Raw genomic sequence first — 20,626 nt, forward strand, 5'->3', positions numbered from 1 at the left:
CATACATGTGAACTAACACAAGGTTTGGTACTGGGTCCACTGCTGTTACTAACATACACAAATGAGTCTCCGATCACTCTGTAGGGCAGGTCAAAAACAGTTTTGTTGCCTGATGGTACAAGCACACTAATCAAGAGTCTGAACTCAACTTCAACGGACACAGTTATATGATGACAGGAGAAATCTACAAGTGTTTCACAGCTAAAAATTTAAGGCATAGTTTCACAGAGAGTCATAAGTAATAATGACCTGTCAGCACAAGAAATATAAAGTAATGATTATACACTAAATGAAACAAACAGTGTAAAATTCCTTGATGTATGGCAAAATAATTAGTTAAAATGGAGTTGACATATGGTTGAACTAATCAAGAACGAAGTTCATTGTGTCATGTCTTTCAAAACATCTCTCCTTAGCCTTAAGACAGGAGTGTTGGTTTATTTAGCAAATTTTCAATCAATGTCGTGTTATGGGATTACTTTTTGAGGTGAGGCAATGCACTTAAAGTAAATAAAGTGCTCATTCAGCAGTGAAGACTGTACAGCTTGCAAAAGGTTTTTAAAGTTCTTTGGATTCTTACACTCACATTCCAATATAATCACTCCTTAATGGTTTTTGTTGTCGACAGTAAAAATCAGCCTCGACTGAACTGTGGTTTGCACAATTACAATACATGACACAAAAATAAATTACATGTAGTATTTGTTTCCTTTTTAGGGTTCAAAGGGAAGTATGTACTCAGGTGCAGAGGTATTCGACAAGCTCCAATCTAACATAAAGCAAGAAGTTGTGAATCAGTACCAATTCAAAAGATAATTATAAAATACCTCATTAGCAAATCCTCCTATAAGTTATCTCAAAACCTATGGTCAAGGAGTGAAAAGTTATGTTAGCTACATGGCAAATAGTAGTGTTTGTTATAAAGTTGAGTGATAAATTTAATGTACTGTAAATAGTATTCAGTATTTATAGATGTAAGAAGATATTTTATTTGAAAAATGTCATTTAATAAAGCTACAAACAGCAGATAAACAGTAGCTCTGAAGTAAAACTGAGGAGGCATCAGCTTTTTTAAAAATACCAGTTTTCTTACTACTCTACTCAGTTAAACTTAGAAAGCATAAGTGTGAATAGCATTAAGCTGTATAATGATAATTTGTTAATACAGTATATAGTATGTCTCTATGAAATCCTTGTTTTATGTTAATGTATACCTTGACTCGTTCCATGTCACTGAAAATTATTAATTAATTCATGGACAAAGAAACTGTAACACTATCTCATCATCTACAACAGCAGGGCAACAATGTTTGCTCTAGTAATGTACTCAACAAGTATGTTTAGTCCATTCATTGACAAATGCCAGCACTTAATACAGAATTAAGCACTTCTTGTCAAGCACTTTCAGAACCTACATCTAGGTCAAAGCAGCTCACATCATAGACTGTTGTATCTGACACACACACACACACACACACACACACACACACACACACACACACACACACACAAAGGGGGCCGATTTTATAATCAACTATTGATGTTAGCTCAGAAATTGACCTCTCTTCAGGGCTCTGCTCTATTGTTCCGCTCTATTGTATAACACTGACCTGGATCCAACAAAGGAGGTTCAGTGTTGATCGTTGATCTATGATAGCAAGAAACATGCTTGGGAACACCGCAGAAATCGGCTATCAGCGATTATCCCACTTTGAATGCAGACATTAATCGTACATTGTAGATACACAGTATTTATTATCAAAAGTGTTGTGTTACGAGGATGGAGGAAGTAAACAGAAAAAGAACCAATTTTCGAACTTCTCCGTATACAAAAAGATTTTTTGCTTGAAATTGTGTTGAGCCAATATAATGACACTATGGAATGCAAGAAAACTGATAAAGACACTATGACCATCAAGGAAAAGGTGTATCAGTAACTTCTTCTTCTTCTTCTTCTTTTTGTAAATACTTCATTTGTGAATTCTGCACTCATTGCATTGTAACTCATGTTAGCTTCATTTTCTGTTGGTTCTGGGTTTTCTTCATAGAAAGATTTCTTCTGGAAGTTGTGTGTGATGCTTTTGTACATTTTAATATGCTGTGATTAAGCTTAGCACCTGAAATTGTTTGTACATTTAACGTAAACCACCAGTGATGATTACTAAATATCTCTGCACCTTTGCCACCAGGAGATATGATGGGGATGTGGGTACAGTCCACAGTGCCTAAAATATCAGGAAAATGTGATATTTTATGAAAACCATGCTGTATTTTGATCATGTTATTTCCTTCCATAAGTATTGTGATGAATTCTTTCTACAGTAAAGCAATGCAGCCCAATTCCTTGAGGACGACTCTGCAAACTGTTACTACATTGTTTGAACAAATCGCCAACCATCATCTGAAACTTCCTGAAGCATGAAATATGAATGTTAAAAGTGGCATACATATTGTAGTCAGTGGCTAGTTACTTTTCATCGTTTCAGCAGATTCATACTCCCTCAGCCTTAGTTCTAACAGGTGCATAGTTTTCTTTTCCACCTTAGTCCTCAGCAGACACATCAAATCAAGCAAACTTATGCAAAGTACATGACAGGAGATAACACATCACAATTCACAGCTTCTTGCACACAGAATGCTGTCCTTTGCCGTGGCCCAGAATACTTGGAAAATGGAAAGAGTGACATGGTTTCAGAATGCAGGATTGTTATTATTATCTTTATGGCCAATACAGCAGAGAAAGTAGTAGCAAATTGAAAAAAAATCCTAGAATTGGGCTGGATTTGAACTAGGGTTCCTTCATATGAGAGACCAAAACACAAGCTTTGAGCTACCCAATCATTTGTACAAAATGTGCTTGATAAATAAGAACTTGCTAAAAAACCTGTGTGTAAGTGCTTATTTCTCCTCTGCTCATCAGTGCTCATGCAGCTACCACAGCTGTTTAGTCACTTGTTCAGGAGTTCAAAAATTAATACATGTTGTATAGTAATTGCTACTAGAGCCGAGAGAGCACATTTATAAGAGATGTTCAATCATTATTGGCTGTTGTCAATACCAAATGGTTGAAATGGCTCTGAGCACTATGGGACTTAACTTCTGAGGTCATCAGTCCCCTAGAACTTAGAACTACTTAAACCTAACTAACCTAAGGACATCACACACATCCATGCCCGAGGCAGGATTCAAACTGTGACCGTAGCGGTCGCGCGGCTCTGGACTGTAGCGCCTAGAACTGCTCAGCCACTCTGGACGGCTGTTGTCAATATCAACATGCCCAATTGTTCATGACAAATATTTCTAATTTTCCTTTCTTGCTCTGTTGTCGAATGTCTATAAAATGCCTCAAAATTAATTACAGAAATTGCAGAACGTCTCCATGAATTGTTATGAGATAAATTATTATCTGCACTCATTATATGCATAAATGGTAACTCCCTTAACCCAACCATATTGAGGGGGGAGGGGAGTCGGGCTTCATTAATGTGGGAGTAGCATAGTTACATATTTAAGTTTTAATAGCAATTTCTTTATTATTTCAATTTGTATTCCACAAAACAAAACCATTGTTGTGCAATATCACTTCATTGTAAACTGATGATTACATTTGGACCTGACTTTGACACAAGAATTTTTGGCAATCAAAGTTGATCCTACTTCAAGGTGATATAATCTGGGATTAACATTTATACAACCCATATTTCTGAGTTAAGCTTGATCTGAGATAATTTTCTATGTTAATCTAAGGTCAAATGCTTTATACACTTGGCCCTAAGTCTCAATGAAGCATACTTCAATCTCACAATGACAGAATTATTTGGATTCATGTTGCAGTTTCCTTTCTTCCTGTTCGATGCAAATTATGATCAAAATACCAAAATAGCCAATGTGCTGCCAACCATCACCAGGACAGCTAATTTAATTATGAAGGTGTCTGAAGAGGAAGTCCTTACCTCACAAAACATAATTAGTTGACCAGAAGACCTCTTACTTCTTTTTATGTGTAAATATTTGTAACCTAGTCACACACGACTCCATCGGTGTAAATTATTCCATTCTACCAAAATATCACACAACCTGGTTGATTGTGAATCTAAGAGAAGTTCATACTATATTAAACTGTTGGGCAGTGTGAAAGGCTACACATTCACAAAAGGAAAGTATAAGGACAAATATTGGTGTGCAGGAATTATGTTCAACAAATGAAAATGTTGCATTGTGATTGATATGTGGGCACTTTTTGCAGTTATTTTACTAAATTTTTCACATTTCATTCCCTGTTGCTAATTACTAAGTGGGCAGTATGATTAATGAACCGTAGAGTCAGGGAGTTTGCAGCCAAAAACCAGGTAAGGTAACCTGGCAGAAGGGCAAAGAGTCCCAGTTGGAAGAGGATTACCAAATCTAGCATTTTCATATTTAATTTATGCAATATTTCCTGCAATAAACAACCACAGGGAAGACTGGTACCACTTCAAAACTTAAGTCAGAAGTGACAGACAGACAGTCACAATGAATGAAGTGAGGAAATTTCATTCAAGTTTCAAAGAGTACATGATTTGCTTCAAGATTTTTATTTTCTGAAGAAAACAGCAAGTTGGATGTATGAAAAAATTTCTCATTTTTCTGAAAAGTGTGAACTAAACATTTACAATCCCAGTTTTAGAATGAGTCACAATCTAATTTTTCTGTACCAGCACATTTAATGTCCTAGAACTCCCATAGTTGTCATAAATTGGAGCCAGTAATGCATGGGGTGGCCTTGTGGATGTCTTTATCCAGCAGTATATGTCGAATGATGATGATGATTATTATTATGGCAACAGTGCATGTGTCTGAAATGAATGCCCTCTCTCTATGCTCCTCAAATTTCTCAGTTATCTTGTGAAACAAAATATGGGTTAATCATTGATATTTTAAGGCAAAAAGTAAAATCAAAAGTAGTGGTTTAAAAGTCAAGTAAAATGACTGAAAAACATTTGGAAAAAAATAGTGGGCAGGAAAGTACTTTGTCACCAATACAGGTTACCACCACCAACAAAAGTGAGGCATGTTCTGCCAATGAACAATATAGCATTATGCAGCACTGAATATGTGTCTATCGTGTGAAATTATTTAAGGGTCAGACACAGTCAGCAGCTCATGATATGCATTCCTTATACAAACAATGAAATATGTGATGTCTACATTCAATCATCAATTTCTGTGCATGAGAATTGTCCCTCATTTTACAATCATGTATTGTATATATAAGGGGCTAGATTACTATTCACTGAATAAGAGTATTGAACTGTGAATTGGTAGCCCCCACTCCCTCACACACACCTGATGCTGCAGTTAACTTTTAACTAGAGCAAGTAGGTATCTTGGCTGGGATGGGTTGTGGGGTAACGGAAGGTGTGTAGGAATGGGAGGAGGAGGAGCAGGACAGGAGATGAGAGGTCATGTGAATGAGGAACATACATGTATTCATGATGGAAGATAGCAAGCATTAATGCAGGGAGCAATGTAGAAGGTCCACAGGCAACATTTTGAGAAAAATAAGTATAGGGGGAAGATGTTGAAAAAGATGAAGGAAACACATAGCATGCAAAGTAATGTCAAGTATAATAGTGATAGGACTGTGATACAAGTGTGGTTTCAGGAGGGTGGAACGGGGTACATACGAAAAGGGGATAGAGCGCAAGTAGAGTGTGATGAAACATGTTTCACAAAGCTCAAAACCTATTTCCAAAAGGTCTCCTCGCCACAGAATACAAACAGATATCTATGTCATGCACATAAAAAACAATTTAATATTTAAAGGTCCCAAGTTCGATTCTTGGTCTGGCACACAGTTTTAATCGGCCAGCAAGTTTCATATCCATGTGCACTCCCCTGCACAGTGGAAATTTCATTCTGGACTTGAAGATTCACAATTAGTATGATGTAATGATTTCTATAATATATCTGGACAATGATAAGAGACTAACGCACATTTTCTCTCTCATGGTTGACTCAAAGGTTCTTGGAATCAGAGTCACAATTATGGTCACTATAAAGCACCTCCCTGTCCAGTAGCAGGCACAGCTTTAAGGTCAGTTGACTGAAGATGTCTCTGGTCAAAATGAAATGAATGGTCAAGAGAAAAAGAGATAAAATATCAAATCATCAATAATTGTGTTTTCCTTGTTCAAAAAATTATGTTATGTGCAATCATGAGTGAAAAATACATTTAATATCCAGACTCTGTATGCAATAGAAGCTTCATGTATATTAATTCAGGTTGCATGAAATATTTTACTACACACTCAAAGAAAAGAAGTCAATTTTAAATGTGTACTCCGATTTTTCCACTTACTTGTACTGTGACATTCAGATCTCTTTTTTGTTGGTTGGTTTGGGGAAGGAGACCAGACAGCGTGGTCATCGGTCTCATCAGATTAGGGAAGGATCGTGAAGGAAATCGGCCGTGCCCTTTCAGAGGAACCATCGCGGCATTTGCCTGGAGTGATTTAGGGAAATCACGGAAAACCTAAATCAGGATGGCCGGACGCGGGATTGAACCGCCGTCCTCCCGAATGCGAGTCCAGTGTCGAACCACTGCGCCACCTCGCTTGGTCGGTCTCTCTCTCTCTCTCTCTCTCTCTCTCTCTCTCTCTCTTTGGTATTGAGATATCAAGTTCTGCAGGTACACCATCACCATAAAACATTATTAAATAAGTATTAATAGTCATCATGAACAGCTAGAAGATGCCAAGGTGGTATGGTAATGTGGGAATTACATATGGTTAATTTCTGCACCAGAATCACCCCGACATGGAACCAGCATTAAGATACAATACTGATGTCTGTGCACAATGGACTATCTGAATACATATTACTACTATTTGACCCTAGTAGTGAATCCCAAGTTGACAATTTGTGATAAATTAATAAATTATCCCACAGAAAAAGACCATAAAACATCATATGAACAAGCTGTATTTTCTATTGAAATGAGAAGGCTTATTCACTGAAATGAATGATTTATTGTCAAAGAAATGTGCATGGAGTATGTTGTTTCAGCTTAATAATAATAATAATAATAATAACAACCACCCATATCCAATAATACACCTATAAATCACAATTAGTATGCAAATAGTAAAGGTCAATTGGCAAGGTCAGTATGAATAATTGAGATTCTCTACGCACTGCCTCACTCTGTGAGTATAAGCATTAGTGCTATCTGACTATCTTAAGCGACAGTGATTGTGAACGACTGAACTGTAAGATTGTGCTACATGCATTAATTGAACAACTGTTACTGCAAATCAAAAGAACATCCCAAAGAAGGTGTAAAGCAATATGGAAAATAACAGAAGTTGAAAACTAAAACTTCTCAAAGAAAATGTAATTATATCACTACAGAAAATTCCCTAAGTGCTGGAGCTGCAAAGATGCTGACTACAGACAGGTGCCCACCATGACTGAACCCCGTGCTCAGTACTGCAAAATCTACAAGTCTGCGACCTGGGCAGTCACGTTCAGATTCAAACACTGGACTCCGACTCTATTGCTGGACCTAAGCAAACTCTCTTATCTTCATACCACATTGCCCCAGGCGAACTGGAACCCACTTTTTCCAAAAACTCTCCACATGGAGCACATAAAAATCAATCTAATTGCATGTGGCAAGATTTCACCAAGTCAATGGCATAATCAAATACCAGCACAACACAGCTTTCCTCCGTGAGACAGGCAATGATCACTCCTCCAATAGTGTGGGTTGCTGCCAAAAGTTATTGAAGCCCCAAGTATGTCTTCTGATGTCAGTATCTGATTCCAAATCATGGTGCTTATTTTCAGAGTGTGTGGGAAATCAATTGGCACAAATACCCAAACATCTCAAAAAATACATTATCTGCACTGATGGCACACTATCAAGCACCCATCAGTGTAAGAAAGTTTCTACCCCATCAGCCAACAATTTCCAAAGTACCGTCCCATCGGGTGATAAAGTCTGAAATTTGTAAAAAGCATTAGGAACAATATACTGGAGTGCATTAACAGCAGGATACTGCTCGTGGCATGATGACTCCCCGTCACCGAGGGCCTTCCGCAAGCCTCTCCTGTGAGGTGTGAGAAGTGACTAGCCCTCGCACAAGTCCACACAGTGACAACAGAAACAGACCACAAACTTTCAGAGAACAGAAAGAAAGAGGTGGTGGTGGTTAGTGTTTAACGACCCGTCGACAACGAGGTCATTAGAGACGGAGCGCAAGCTCGGGTTAGGGAAGGACTGAGAAGGAAACTGGCTGTGCCCTTTCAAAGGAACCATCCCGGCATTTGCCTGAAACGATTTAGGGAAATCACGGAAAACCTAAATCAGGATGGCTGGAGATGGAACTGAACCGTCGTCCTCCCGAATGCGAGTCCATTGTGCTAACCACTGCGCCACCTCGCTCGGTCGGAAAGAAAGACCTGTCACTCCTAATTACTCAGTGCAATGAGATACTGAAACAAGCAGTACGCTCTCTCTCAACCCACTTTATTAAACATCATAACTGCCCTAGCGCTTCCCTATTTAGATAAAAATGCATTAAAATGTACATATATTCATTAATTCAATTAATTAAAATGAAAGGAGACAAACTATCATGACCTTCTGTCTTTCACAATGAGCAATTCGATTATAACTTGCTACAGAGTGATGTACTACGGACAAGTGAGAGACTGTTCAATTTCATTAGGGTTACAAGTTCATAGTATATACCGTATTTATTCGAATCTAAGCCACACTCGAATCTAAGCCGCACCTGAAAAATGAGACTCGAAATCAAGGAAAAAAATTTCCCCATATCTAGGCCGCACCTGAAATTTGAGACTCGAAATTCAAGGGGAGAGAAAAGTTTTACGACGCACCTCCAAATCCAAAGTTGGTCCACTGTAATATGAGACACGATTTAGGTCGAATGAATCATGATACAGCTACAGTAGTTTGGTTCGAGTCAAAAGCTTAGCAGTTAAGCTATACCAGGTAGCTATTGCTATGCGTCAGGCACTCCACCCATATTTATACGGGTACCCTTCCTTTTTCACGTGCTTTGTCTGGTTTGAATTGATTGCTTATTTTTCTTTGATCTGATAAGTGCTGTTCTCTTTGTTATAGGTGTTGACGTCATTGTAAGCTGAAGATGCATTACTGTACTGTGCCATGCATTGTTTGTCACATTCTGACAATGTGTGTTTATGGCCTGTTGCCGCTCGCGGCATGGCTTGCTTTTGTGCTGGCTACCGACGCTTACAATTTTTTGAATGGAATCGTCTCATTAGCGAAACAATGGCAAGAGACTGTTATTTGTTGTTACTTACATTGCTGCTTTCTTTGATAATGAACAACAAGAACCAAATAATAGAGTGAGTATGATAGAATGTGTTCTGAACGAGAGTTTAGCGAGAATTTTTCTCAGTTTGAAAATCTTTGCAGACGCCTCTTTAGTATATTACATTCTGCACAGAAATTAGAGTCATCTTAGATTTAAAAATCTAGTCAATTGTCGTGCTTCATTTCTGATTGTATCACTATTACACATAACAATAATACGAATATACACATAACATGATATGTATATTCTTCCGCATTAGCTGTTGTCTCACTCTAGTTTTGTAGTTTATAAGGCAGACAGAATTTAAACGAGATAGCAGCAAACATGAAAGAATACATGGCAAAATGTTTATATCCGTATTATTCTTACGGTGAAGAGAATACTGCATGTGGTTCACAATTCATAAAAGTTCCTATTAGCAACCACCTCTTCGCGCAGGTAGGAAAAAATTCAGAACGTAGAGTTGGCCATATTGACAAATATCCCAGTCTTGCCAGTCGGATTTTCGTAGTACACTGAAATGCTGCAACACTCGAAGATGAACAATAAGGAATTTGTATTTACTTTAATGGGTAATGTATAAAAATGCAGTAGTCGAAATTCGGCCCGTCTTCCACCTTTTTTTTCTTTTTTACTGACGCAGAGGTTTTGGCGCCAGTATTTATCTTTGTGCCTGCAAATCTGAAATGCAGTAAAATTTCTAGAATCTCTGGTAATAGGTTCGGTCCTGCTTCTAATATCTCATTTCCATAAGCCCCATCTAATATCTCATTCAGAGAAGGAGCATTGTTTTCGTGAGATGAAGTGTCAAACACTATTCTCCACTTAGTGGTTCCGTATTTCTCCTTCCTCACTGCATGATGAGGGAGATAAAATAGCTCCTTTCCTGAGAGTGGGGTGGGAGTGACCTCTACTTGCCCCTTTGTAATGTAGACTAGCATAAGATCGAAATACATTTGCTTAAAGGTCTCTTGACAATGAAATCTTTCCCTCAGGTGCTTGAATCGTTTTCTGCGATCGGTCTGTTACTCGAAAGCACTGTATGTTGTCTTTTGGGAAGTGTAGCCACTGCTCGATGATCCTTTATAGAGAAAGATGCTCTAAACACTTCAAGAAGTCTCGTATCCTTGTTGTTCACAGGTAGATCCTGATTGGCAGTTATCCCTATAGTTTCCAAGACCCAAAAGCATCTGAAATCATTGTCCGAGTGCAGAGGAGATCAGTCAGTCTGAGCAAAATTTACCACAGTTGCATGCACACAGGCTTGTGACTTGTTACCTTTAAGTATACAGCCAAACAGAGAAGGAACAAACACTAAGCTGTCACAGATGCATACGGGTGAATTGTGCTTCACTATCTTCCAATAAATATCGCCTCCTACAAGAATCTCCACAGGAAGATCTTCTGTTGAATCGGTTTTTGGGTCTGCTAGCGTAATCTTATGGGCATCTGGTAAACTCTTTATAATTTGTGTAACTGAAGACTGGTGAGAAATAACATGACTACTTTCAAAGGCAGTAAGTGGCACTGAAGACTTCTGCCAAATCCCCTTCATATTAAACTGAACAAGCCTGCGGTGGCATGGGTGTGTAGGGTTTAATTCAAAGGCACAAGCGGTTAGTTCTTGTCGGTCTACCGTTTGCAGTTTCAGATCATCAATCAGCCATTTAGTTACGTAGCTGGACTGACTACCTGGGTCCAGTAGACATTGCGCTGTCCTGCTCAATCGTGTAGGTCCTGAGACGCATACTTGAGCTGTCTGAAGGTACGTGTATCCGTGGGGAATGACAGATACCTTTCCCCAGGAAGTAACATATGTCTGACCCCCAGGACTCCTAATTCCTCACAAATGGACTTATGATGCAGTCTTTTACAGTTAACACGCCAAGCCTTTTCTTTCTTTTTGCAATTTGATATTTTGTGCCCACGTTGAAGACAAAGAAAGCATCTGTTTGCTAGTTTCAATTTATCTATTTGATCGTTAATGTGCACAATCTTCTTACAGTCTTGCACCCAATGACTGCAAGATTCACAAATGAAGCAGAATGGTTCCTTTATGCTGGTAGCCTTTGGAATCGATCTTTTAGATTTCGCATTTACATGAAGTGTGGATGTCTTAGATGATGATGTCATAACCCATTTAGCCTGTAGCAAGAACAGACTTGCTCCTATGAAGAAGGTGACATTGCCTTGACTCGAACTTTTAGCAGCAGTAGTTGGGACTAGACTATTGTGTTACTTTTGCCGCACAACAGACATTAAAATCGCCATGCAATATTGTGGACGGATTCGACAATAACACTAAGTTGGATTTGCTGTGATCCTAACAGGTGGAAGACCTTCGTTTGTAATTGTGTAACTGAGATACAAACACACACGACTCCCACGCAATGGAAACACTGCTCAGGACCAGACAATCCTGCTGACCACCTCTCATGTGGTCTCCTCGGCTACCAAATGAATTCTCTGGATATTTGGTGGCATGGGTTGCCTTGGCTTACATGCCCTCCTGAATGCTGGCCAAACGATACTCTAATGATGGTACGACTTCCTCCCGAAGAAAAGAGGAAGAAAACACAGAGCCAAGTCTAGTCGATATCTACGCCAACCAGCCTTTTGAACTTACTTAAATTCAGCTCATACTGGATGCTCATTCGTATCACAGCATGGACTCTCCGCTTCCTACACAACATTTGTCAGAAGAATAAATCTTCAGAACTTACAGCCACCAAATTATCAGCTGCCAAAATGTATGGATTGGAGTGGGCCAAAGAGATTCCTTCCCCAGCGAATTAAATACACCTCAGAATAACTTACCAGTGCCAGAAGAGTAAAAATTCGCACGATACAATCCTTTCGTAGAAGATGGACTGATACGTCTAGGAGGTCGACTGCAGTGCACTAGCCTAAATAGGGAACAAAAACATCCTGTACTCCTTGACGGTTCCCACCACTTCACACGATTGGTTATCCGAGAGACATCAGTCTCCAACACTTTGGTGTTCGTTCTGTACTATCCAAACTGCAAACCGAATTTTGGATCCTTAGAGCTCGTCAGGCCATCAAAAGAATCCTACTCTCATGCCTCGCATGCAAGATCTTGAAGAATCCACGAGGGCAACAGATCGAAGCACCGCTGCCACCTGAACGAGCTTCGCCTGCTAAACCATTTGCTGTAATCGGAATAGACTTTGCTGGCCCACTATTTATCAAAGTGCGGAAGGAAACGCACAAGTCATATATCACTCTTTTCACATGTGCTACCACACGAATTGTACACCTCGAACTCTGTACAGACTTGTCAACGGACAAGTTTCTTATGGCACTTCAGCGATTCGCCGGAAGACGCGGACTACCCCACAAGATTTATACAGATAATGCGAAAACATTCCACACCACGAATATGGAACTAGTCCAACTTTGGAAGGCATTAACCACCACAAAAACTTGTCAGTTCCTTGCCCACCACGGTATTACTTGAAAATTCATTGTCTTCCGGGTTTCGGCACCAAATTCTTACATTGTGAATCACAGTAGAGCAGCGATTAGCAGTCTAACAACACTTTATTTCATAGTCACAGAACATACAACACAACATGTCAAAGAAACAAGGTCCTAAGAGTAAACAACAAGTCTCTCACTTGCCCGAAGTACATCACACTGTGACATAACTGATTATTTCCTACAGCTTAGGTTATACATAATAATTTAGTATCCAGTGACAATATTATAAACAAGGAATGTTTGTAGCCAATGTTGGTGTAAAGCTATGGTGAAATTGTTCTGATAGACACCTGTAAAAAAACTCTGAAAATCATGTTGTACCACTATCGCCTGAAATGGAAGCCTTTATTACAGTTTCCTATTTCAGTAGTTAGTAATCATCATCAGGATGATGCTAGTACAACAGGACTTTCAATTAAGTTTTTACCTAAGCATATTTAATTTCAAAGTTTACCTTGGAAAAAAGGCAATTAGTAATATATGCAGTGAAAGGTGAATATCTGCCAAGATAGGAGACAAAATGAAAATGATCGGTATTTGTTTTTAAATATATTGCTTTTACTTTCCCGATTTTTGAAATTAAAAACCCTGTAACATTTATTAAATTTGGTCTTCTTTCGTTATCTTGTTTCTGCAATTATTGCAACTTCACTTTACAACATTTACAATAGTAAAACTCTTCTTAAACAATAATACATGAGTATTATCTTATCTTTTATTATTATTCTTATTATTATTATCTGCTGTAAATAACTTCTATCATTTTTAAATAGTGATGAACTTTTAATACATGTCAGTACAGATATGTGGTTTGAAAAGAACCTAAGCTCCTACAACATCACAGTAAAAGTTGTACATAAAATTTCTTTGTTCTTCATTTATATTGTTAAATGGCTCATCCTGGGTTTTACACAGAAACAGAGTACTCTTAAAGTTTTCCTTGGTAATTGGTATGGTGTTCGTAGCTCCAAGCAGAACCTGGTGTGACATGGAAATTCCTACTGCCTAACTCAATATGCTGCACGTTACCCGAGGGGTACCTCAAATGAGTAATAAAAATACAAAACAAACACCTGATCATGCATAGAATGTCATCTACATGTAAACAACAGTTTTTGTCCCATTTAATTATTATTAAAATTATGATAAAATTAGTTGTACACATGAATGATCATTTATAGAGGACAAGGGTACAAAAAGTTTCTTCGCACCTCTAAGATTTACGAGAAAATAGATAAATTATATTTATTCTAATTCTGTGCCCTCAAAGCAACCAGCTGGAATGGTTTGATGGCTGCTCACAGATACTATTAAAGAAGAGCATAACACATTGTTTAGGCATTGGAACTGTACTTTCTTAGCAGATAACTACGGGGTATTCAACGTACGCCATTATGTGCATCAATGCAAGATGGGTCAGATAAATTGTGACAGTATTCACAAGTGCGATTAAAAACAAATATGTAAAAATATATCAATCAGATGAAAAAGCATCTGCTTGAACAAAGAAGACTGTTAAAAGGCTCAAAGCAATAAGATCACCTAGAGGATACAGTAACGAGATAATAGTTTGGATTGCACGGTTTACAAGCATAAAAAATGAGCTCCCAATCCACTATACTAGGACCGATGTTATTGTTGTTATAGCAGAAAGGGGTATGGTATTCAACACAGAATGAGCATTTCACATATGGGTGCACAACCTTGCTTGATCATGAAAACACCAAAAGGCACTTGGTGGTGGTGGTGGTGGTGGTGGTGGCAGCGGCAGGTGTGGTGGTCATACTTTCAACCGAGGTAGGCAGTATAATGGATGATTAAAGCAGAAGGGTGATCACTACTGAAGCAACAATGACATTAACCTGAGACACGAAATATTGGAGAATCTGATATGTAGCTATTAGTTTGTTTTAATGTTGAAGGGTGCTTTGTACTGTAGGTGTGTACTACAATAACTCAAATCTATACAAAATTTTCAGTCTGGTTACATGTATAAAACTAGTTATATGTTCAAAATGGAAGCAAAGATAAAACTTATGCTCAAAACAATACAGAATCTTGGTGAAACCACCTGTTGAAGAAAATTACTCTTAAATTCTGGAAGTAGATTTCATAATGATTGAATTAATCAATTATTTTTTGAACTATGATCTGAAGAAAGTTATGGGGAGGGAGGGGGAGGCGAGGGAGGGAGGGGGAGATAGGGGGGGGGGAGAGAGAGGGAGAGAGAGTGAGAGAGAGGGGGAGAGAGGGGGAGAGAGAGGAGGAGAGAGAGGGGAAGAGAATCTGGCAATATACGTTTATGAGCTTGTAGTAGTGGCTTCTTGCATTTTATTAGTTTACTGCAAGATGTGACAGCAAGTGGATAGTTATTTGGATACCTAGCAGTAATGCAGAGTTGCTTAGTGATTACCAGTAGCCTCTGAGACTTTAAAGAATAGAATTCCCATGTATAAAACAATTGCAAACATCTGGTTACTTTACAAGTGAATTCATGTGTTAAAATTTGACATTATCCAGAAAAACTTTAGAAAAGGTCTGAAATTACACTTGGTGATTGTTGGAAGTTGCTAAGTGCTCTTATTATAAAACACTGGATTAGTCTGTATAATTTGTGCTCCATGCAATCATATCTCCTGAACTATTTGTCATACACTGATATAATTTTGCAAGTAAATTCAGTGGCATAAGTAAGTTCTCCACACATCCCAATGTTTATGCACTCATGTCTCTTGCAAGTAAATTCAGTGATATATGTGGATACTATCTGCTAACTGTGTTGTAAATTGGGTCATTAGTAAATAAGTAATAAATTAAAACATCACATAGCATATGGTTAACTTTTCTCCTTTCGTCATTCCATATAATGTAAAATTTATAGAAAACATCAAATAAACATTAATTACAAAAGTAATAAATTTACTAACCTTTTTGTCTGTATTCAAATAAACGTGGATCTGCTTTTAATGGAATCAGTCCTAATCTATGGGCCAAAACTTCATCCTGGATAATACTTGTATTGTTGTATACAAAAACCTTTTCAATTGCCATACTTGGAACCTAAAATGTGAAAGGCCAATTAAAAAGTGAAAGTCTTTGCAGCTACATAAATATAATTAATCTGATTGATTTGATTGTACAGTAAAGTTCTAGATATGATGATAAGATCAAGTGAACTCATCAGCAAATCACAAAGCTAACAGAAGGGTCATCCACCGACAGCGTTTCACTTCCACTAAAACAAGGTAAATAACAAGAGCAAGCCACAATTTTATACACAACAATATAAGTCCACACAAAACAAGATAAATGCACATGAAACAAGTAAGTGTGTGTGTGTGAAACACAGTCAACTAAAACATGACAAACTGCAATCTGCATGTCACAAGCATTGCATACTAGAGGGCCTTCACGCTGGAGCAAGAAGCCATGCATCATGTGGCTGTGTCCCATGTGAAGCCAAGTGAGAAACACCTTATCTCATCTGTGGCTGGGAGGAGCTACACCACCGCCATGTTGTTGGGAGCTACACCACCGCCATGTTGTTGACTTTACTAACTGCATTTGATCTCTTCCAGCTATTCACGTTTTCTGCCAGGCATAGCTCTATATCTAAACAGTAAGGTGACAGCATACAAGAGGCCAGCGCACTGGGCTACCTCATTAACACTACGCACCTCCTTGGCTGCTACATCTTTTCCCTTAATACCCACATGCCCAGCAGACTTTGTAGGCAGAGGAGTGTGTCCTGAGTATTCTAGACTATTTTATCTGAATGCTTTGAAGAGAGTGAAGCGCACTCAGGGAGATGGTGCAGATGAGGAATTTGGCAGTCACAGCACACCTCATCTGTTCCATAGCCCCCAAGACCACGTAAAATTTGCACCATAGTGATTTCTTTAGATAGATGGAGCTTGAGGACATGACCAGAGAACACAACACAGCAGCCAAGGGAGTCCTATCGTTTAGACCTGGTTGTAAATGTATCTATATAGTACTGGTGCTCATTTAAAAGGTCGTAAAATATAGTGCTGCATAGCCCCATCTATCAGGTTCAGTTTGTTGACAGTGTAATACACACCACCAAGATCCACACTGAGGGCAGCTAAGTAGTTGTCAGGTCTCTAATGGATAGACCAAACAATGGTTAACAATTCGCCTCAAGGTCTTTCCTAACCAGTTAATTCATGTTGTGTTTCAATAACAATTCAGAGACGTTTAGTCCTTCTCTGTTTTGAAGAAAGGAACCAATACAGCCTCCCTTCATGAACTGGGACATTGTCCTGTCTGCCATATTGTATTAAAAAGTGCTAGAAGGATTTTTCTCCAAGTTGCCACACAATTCTGGGCTTCATTTTGTTTTGACTGGGTGCAGTATCACGAGCCTCAGACAGTGCTGAATCTAGCTCTCACATGGAAAAGGGGTAGTTATAGGACTTGGCATTATTGGACTTGAAATCTCAACAGTCCTTGCAAGGTTCAGATAGTGATATCAACATGTTGCTGAATTTAGGCTTGCATTACAAACAGTTTTGGCAAAATGCTCTGCCACTGCCTGGGTGAAGTCTCTGGGCGTTGTCTGGAGATATCCCTAATTCACTACGGCTGCTGTAAGTGGCCCACCTTGAATTCCAGAAATTCTTCCGATGGCTCCCCATAATTGTGCTGAGCTGGTAAAACAGTAAAATGTTGATTGGCGACTCCATGGGGTTCTGTGTACACAACGATCATATACGTTAAATTGAAAGGATGGTCAGCGTTGGCTGTAATATTGATGTTTTATTGATAACAGAATCAATTTTCGATCACATGGTGATCATCTTAAGTGCTGTACAAATTAAACTCAGTCACTGGTATCAGTAAAATGTGTTCAGGAATTCCTACCACGATCTCTTCTTCATATACTTCATAATACAGTGCCAGTGCCAGTGCCATTGACATCAAAAGAGCTGTGCGGGTTTCTGCAGTAGGTTAGCACATGAACCTGCGCAATGCCACCTGATTGACCCTGATTGCAGAGTGGCAGTCTTCATTCCATCAAGGCACAAGCAGTCTTCACAGATGCAACAAAGACTTTGGAAAAGTCTGCATCATCAGTTTGATGGATCCATCTGTTCCTGGACACTATCTCCGTGCTCCAATACAGCCAATCAACTGCACATCGTCTAGTTGGCTTAATGCACTTTGGTGTCTTACTACCTGGTACTTTTTATTCTTCAGATGCATCCACATGGGGAAGAGGTCACTGGACTGCAGATCACCAACCATTGGCTACTGAGCAGCATTGGTAAGGGCAAGAGAGAGAGTATGGTTGGATCCATGACAGAGAATAGTGCATATCTGTGGTGAATGGCGTGCTCTGTCCTGTGTTAAGGAGGTGTAATGCTTCTGAACAGATGAGATTCTCAACAACTTGACCCAAGGGACAGATGGTTATAGATTCCCACGACACATTAAATGCACAGAGATCCCTGCAAAGCATGAATGAAAGGGTGAGCAGCTTAATAAAACCACTGAGAGTCTCAGAAACAATGTTGTTATTTGCGGGCAGGTATAGGGGGCATACTGTTATTCAATATGGCACATATCCTATTGCAGCAAATACTTCCATGTTGGTCAGAATGAGATTTTCACTCTGCAGTGGAGTGTGCGCTGATATGAAACTTCCTGGCAGATTAAAACTGTGTGCCCGACCGAGACTCGAACTCGAAGTTTGGAAGGTAGGAGACGAGATACTGGCAGAAGTAAAGCTGTGAGTAGCGGGTGTGAGTCGTGCTTCGGTAGCTCAGATGGTAGAGCACTTGCCCGCGAAAGGCAAAGGTCCCGAGTTCGAGTCTTGGTCGGGCACACAGTTTTAATCTGCCAGGAAGTTTCACTTCCATGTTGGTGTTGAGGGGGAAAGATGAAGAGCGTCATTGTCCACTGACGAATAGAAACATATCTCTTCTCATCTTCCCGAAGCAATGAATGCTACATTAAATTTCAGGTGTGCAGGCGCATAAATTCCATTTCTTCTACACTGAAGCACCAAAGAAACTAGTACAGGCATGGGTATTGAAATACAGAGATATGTAAACAGGCAGATACAGGACTGCATTCGGCAACACTTATACCAGACAACAAGTGTCTCGTGCAGTTGTTAATCGGTTACTGCTGCTACAATGGCAGGTTATCAAGATTTGAGTGAGTTTGAACTTGGTGTTATAGTCGGCACAAGAGTGATGGGACAGAGCACCTCCGAGGTAGTGATAAAGTTGGGATTTTCCTGTATGACCATTTCACGAGTGTATCATGAATATCAAGGAACCGGTAAAATATCAAATCTCTCACATAGCTGTGGCCGGAAAAAGATCCTGCAAGAACAGTATGATGAAGACTGAAGAAAATCGTACAATGTGACACATGTGCAACCGTTCTGCAAATTGCTGCAGATTTCAATGCTGGCCCATTAACAAGTACCACGGTGTGAACCATTCAATGAAACATCATCGATACAGGCTTTCAGAGCCGAAGGGCCACTTGCATACCCTTGATGACTGCAAGACACAAAGCTTTACATGTTGCCTGGGCTCGTCAACACCGACATTAGACTGTTGTTGACTGGAAACATGTTGTCTGGCCGGACGAGTCTTGTTTCAAATTGTATCAAGAGGATGGATGTATACAGATATGGAAACAACCTCATTAATCCATGGACCCTGCTTGTCAGCAGGGAACTGTTCAAGCTGGAGGCTCTGTAATGATGAAGGCGTGTGCAGTTGGAGTGATATGGGACCCCTGATACGTCTAGATCTGACTCTGACAGGTGACACATACATAAGCAGGGGCATGGATTCTTCATGAATTTCTTTCCATTTACTCAGTTGGACAGTACCTATGCCTCAAAGACAGGTGCATGAATAATATACACACATGTCAGTATTTGAGAAAGGACATGTAGGTGGTCTTAAAGTTAGAGTAATCAGAAAATTGCTCGATGTTTAAATAGGAGCGAGAACACTATTTGACAATGCTGTCAGAAACGGGTGAACCATGCCTGTACACAGTGCCAAGAATGAAGCTGTTGATCTACAGAGAGACGACAGAATTAGGGGAGCGAGTGATTGCCTGAGAGGTACTCACTCAGAGGCAGAGATTCATCATTATCATCAATCCAACGTGCAACTGGTGCTTCAGTAAGCACAGTCACCATTAACAAGCAGCTCATAGAACGGGGACTGAGCTCACAGTGCCTCTTGTGTCAAGTACTATTGATGTATGTACACCAACAAGCCCATTTACAGTGATGGCAGACAAATAGAGCCAGCAACCTCATTGACTGGGGAAGTGTTATCATAAGTGATGAGTCAAGCTTCCAATTGAGCTCCTTTGACCAGGGAAGATGTGTCTGGAGATACACTGGACAGTGGCGGGATATCAACCTGACTGTCGCCTGCCATACGGCCCAACACCAGGATGGTCTGGGATATCATTTAATTTCATAGCAAGACCCCTTGGTTGTCATCCATGGCACCCTTACAGAACAGCGACACGTTGACGATGTTGTATGTCTTTTTTTTTTTTTTGTGCTCCATGGAAAGCAATCCTGGGCTTATACTTCAGCAAGATAATGCCCATCCACACAAGGTGAGACTTTCTAGTGCTTGTCTTCAAGCTTGTTAACCCTACCTCAGCCAGCAACGTTACCATATCTCTAAACAACTGAGAACGTTGGGAGCATTATGAGCAGGACCCTCAAATCACCTTGGGATTTTGATGATCTAATGCACGAA

The 20,626-nt window shown here is 39.5% G+C and overlaps 1 protein-coding gene across 2 annotated transcripts in view; it reads right to left on the reverse strand.

Annotated features, from left to right (window-relative positions):
- The window catches only part of LOC126268237 (DNA-directed RNA polymerases I and III subunit RPAC1), a 188,190-nt gene that overhangs the window by 52,812 nt on the left and 114,752 nt on the right, over positions 1-20,626 (reverse strand). For both annotated transcript variants that reach the window (XM_049973891.1, XM_049973890.1), the window contains one exon: positions 15,782-15,914. In XM_049973891.1, coding sequence (XP_049829848.1) covers positions 15,782-15,914 — 133 coding nt within the window. The remainder of the gene's footprint in view (positions 1-15,781; positions 15,915-20,626) is intronic.

Source organism: Schistocerca gregaria, chromosome 4 (genome assembly GCF_023897955.1).
Source record: "Schistocerca gregaria isolate iqSchGreg1 chromosome 4, iqSchGreg1.2, whole genome shotgun sequence".
NCBI lineage: Eukaryota > Metazoa > Arthropoda > Insecta > Orthoptera > Acrididae > Schistocerca > Schistocerca gregaria.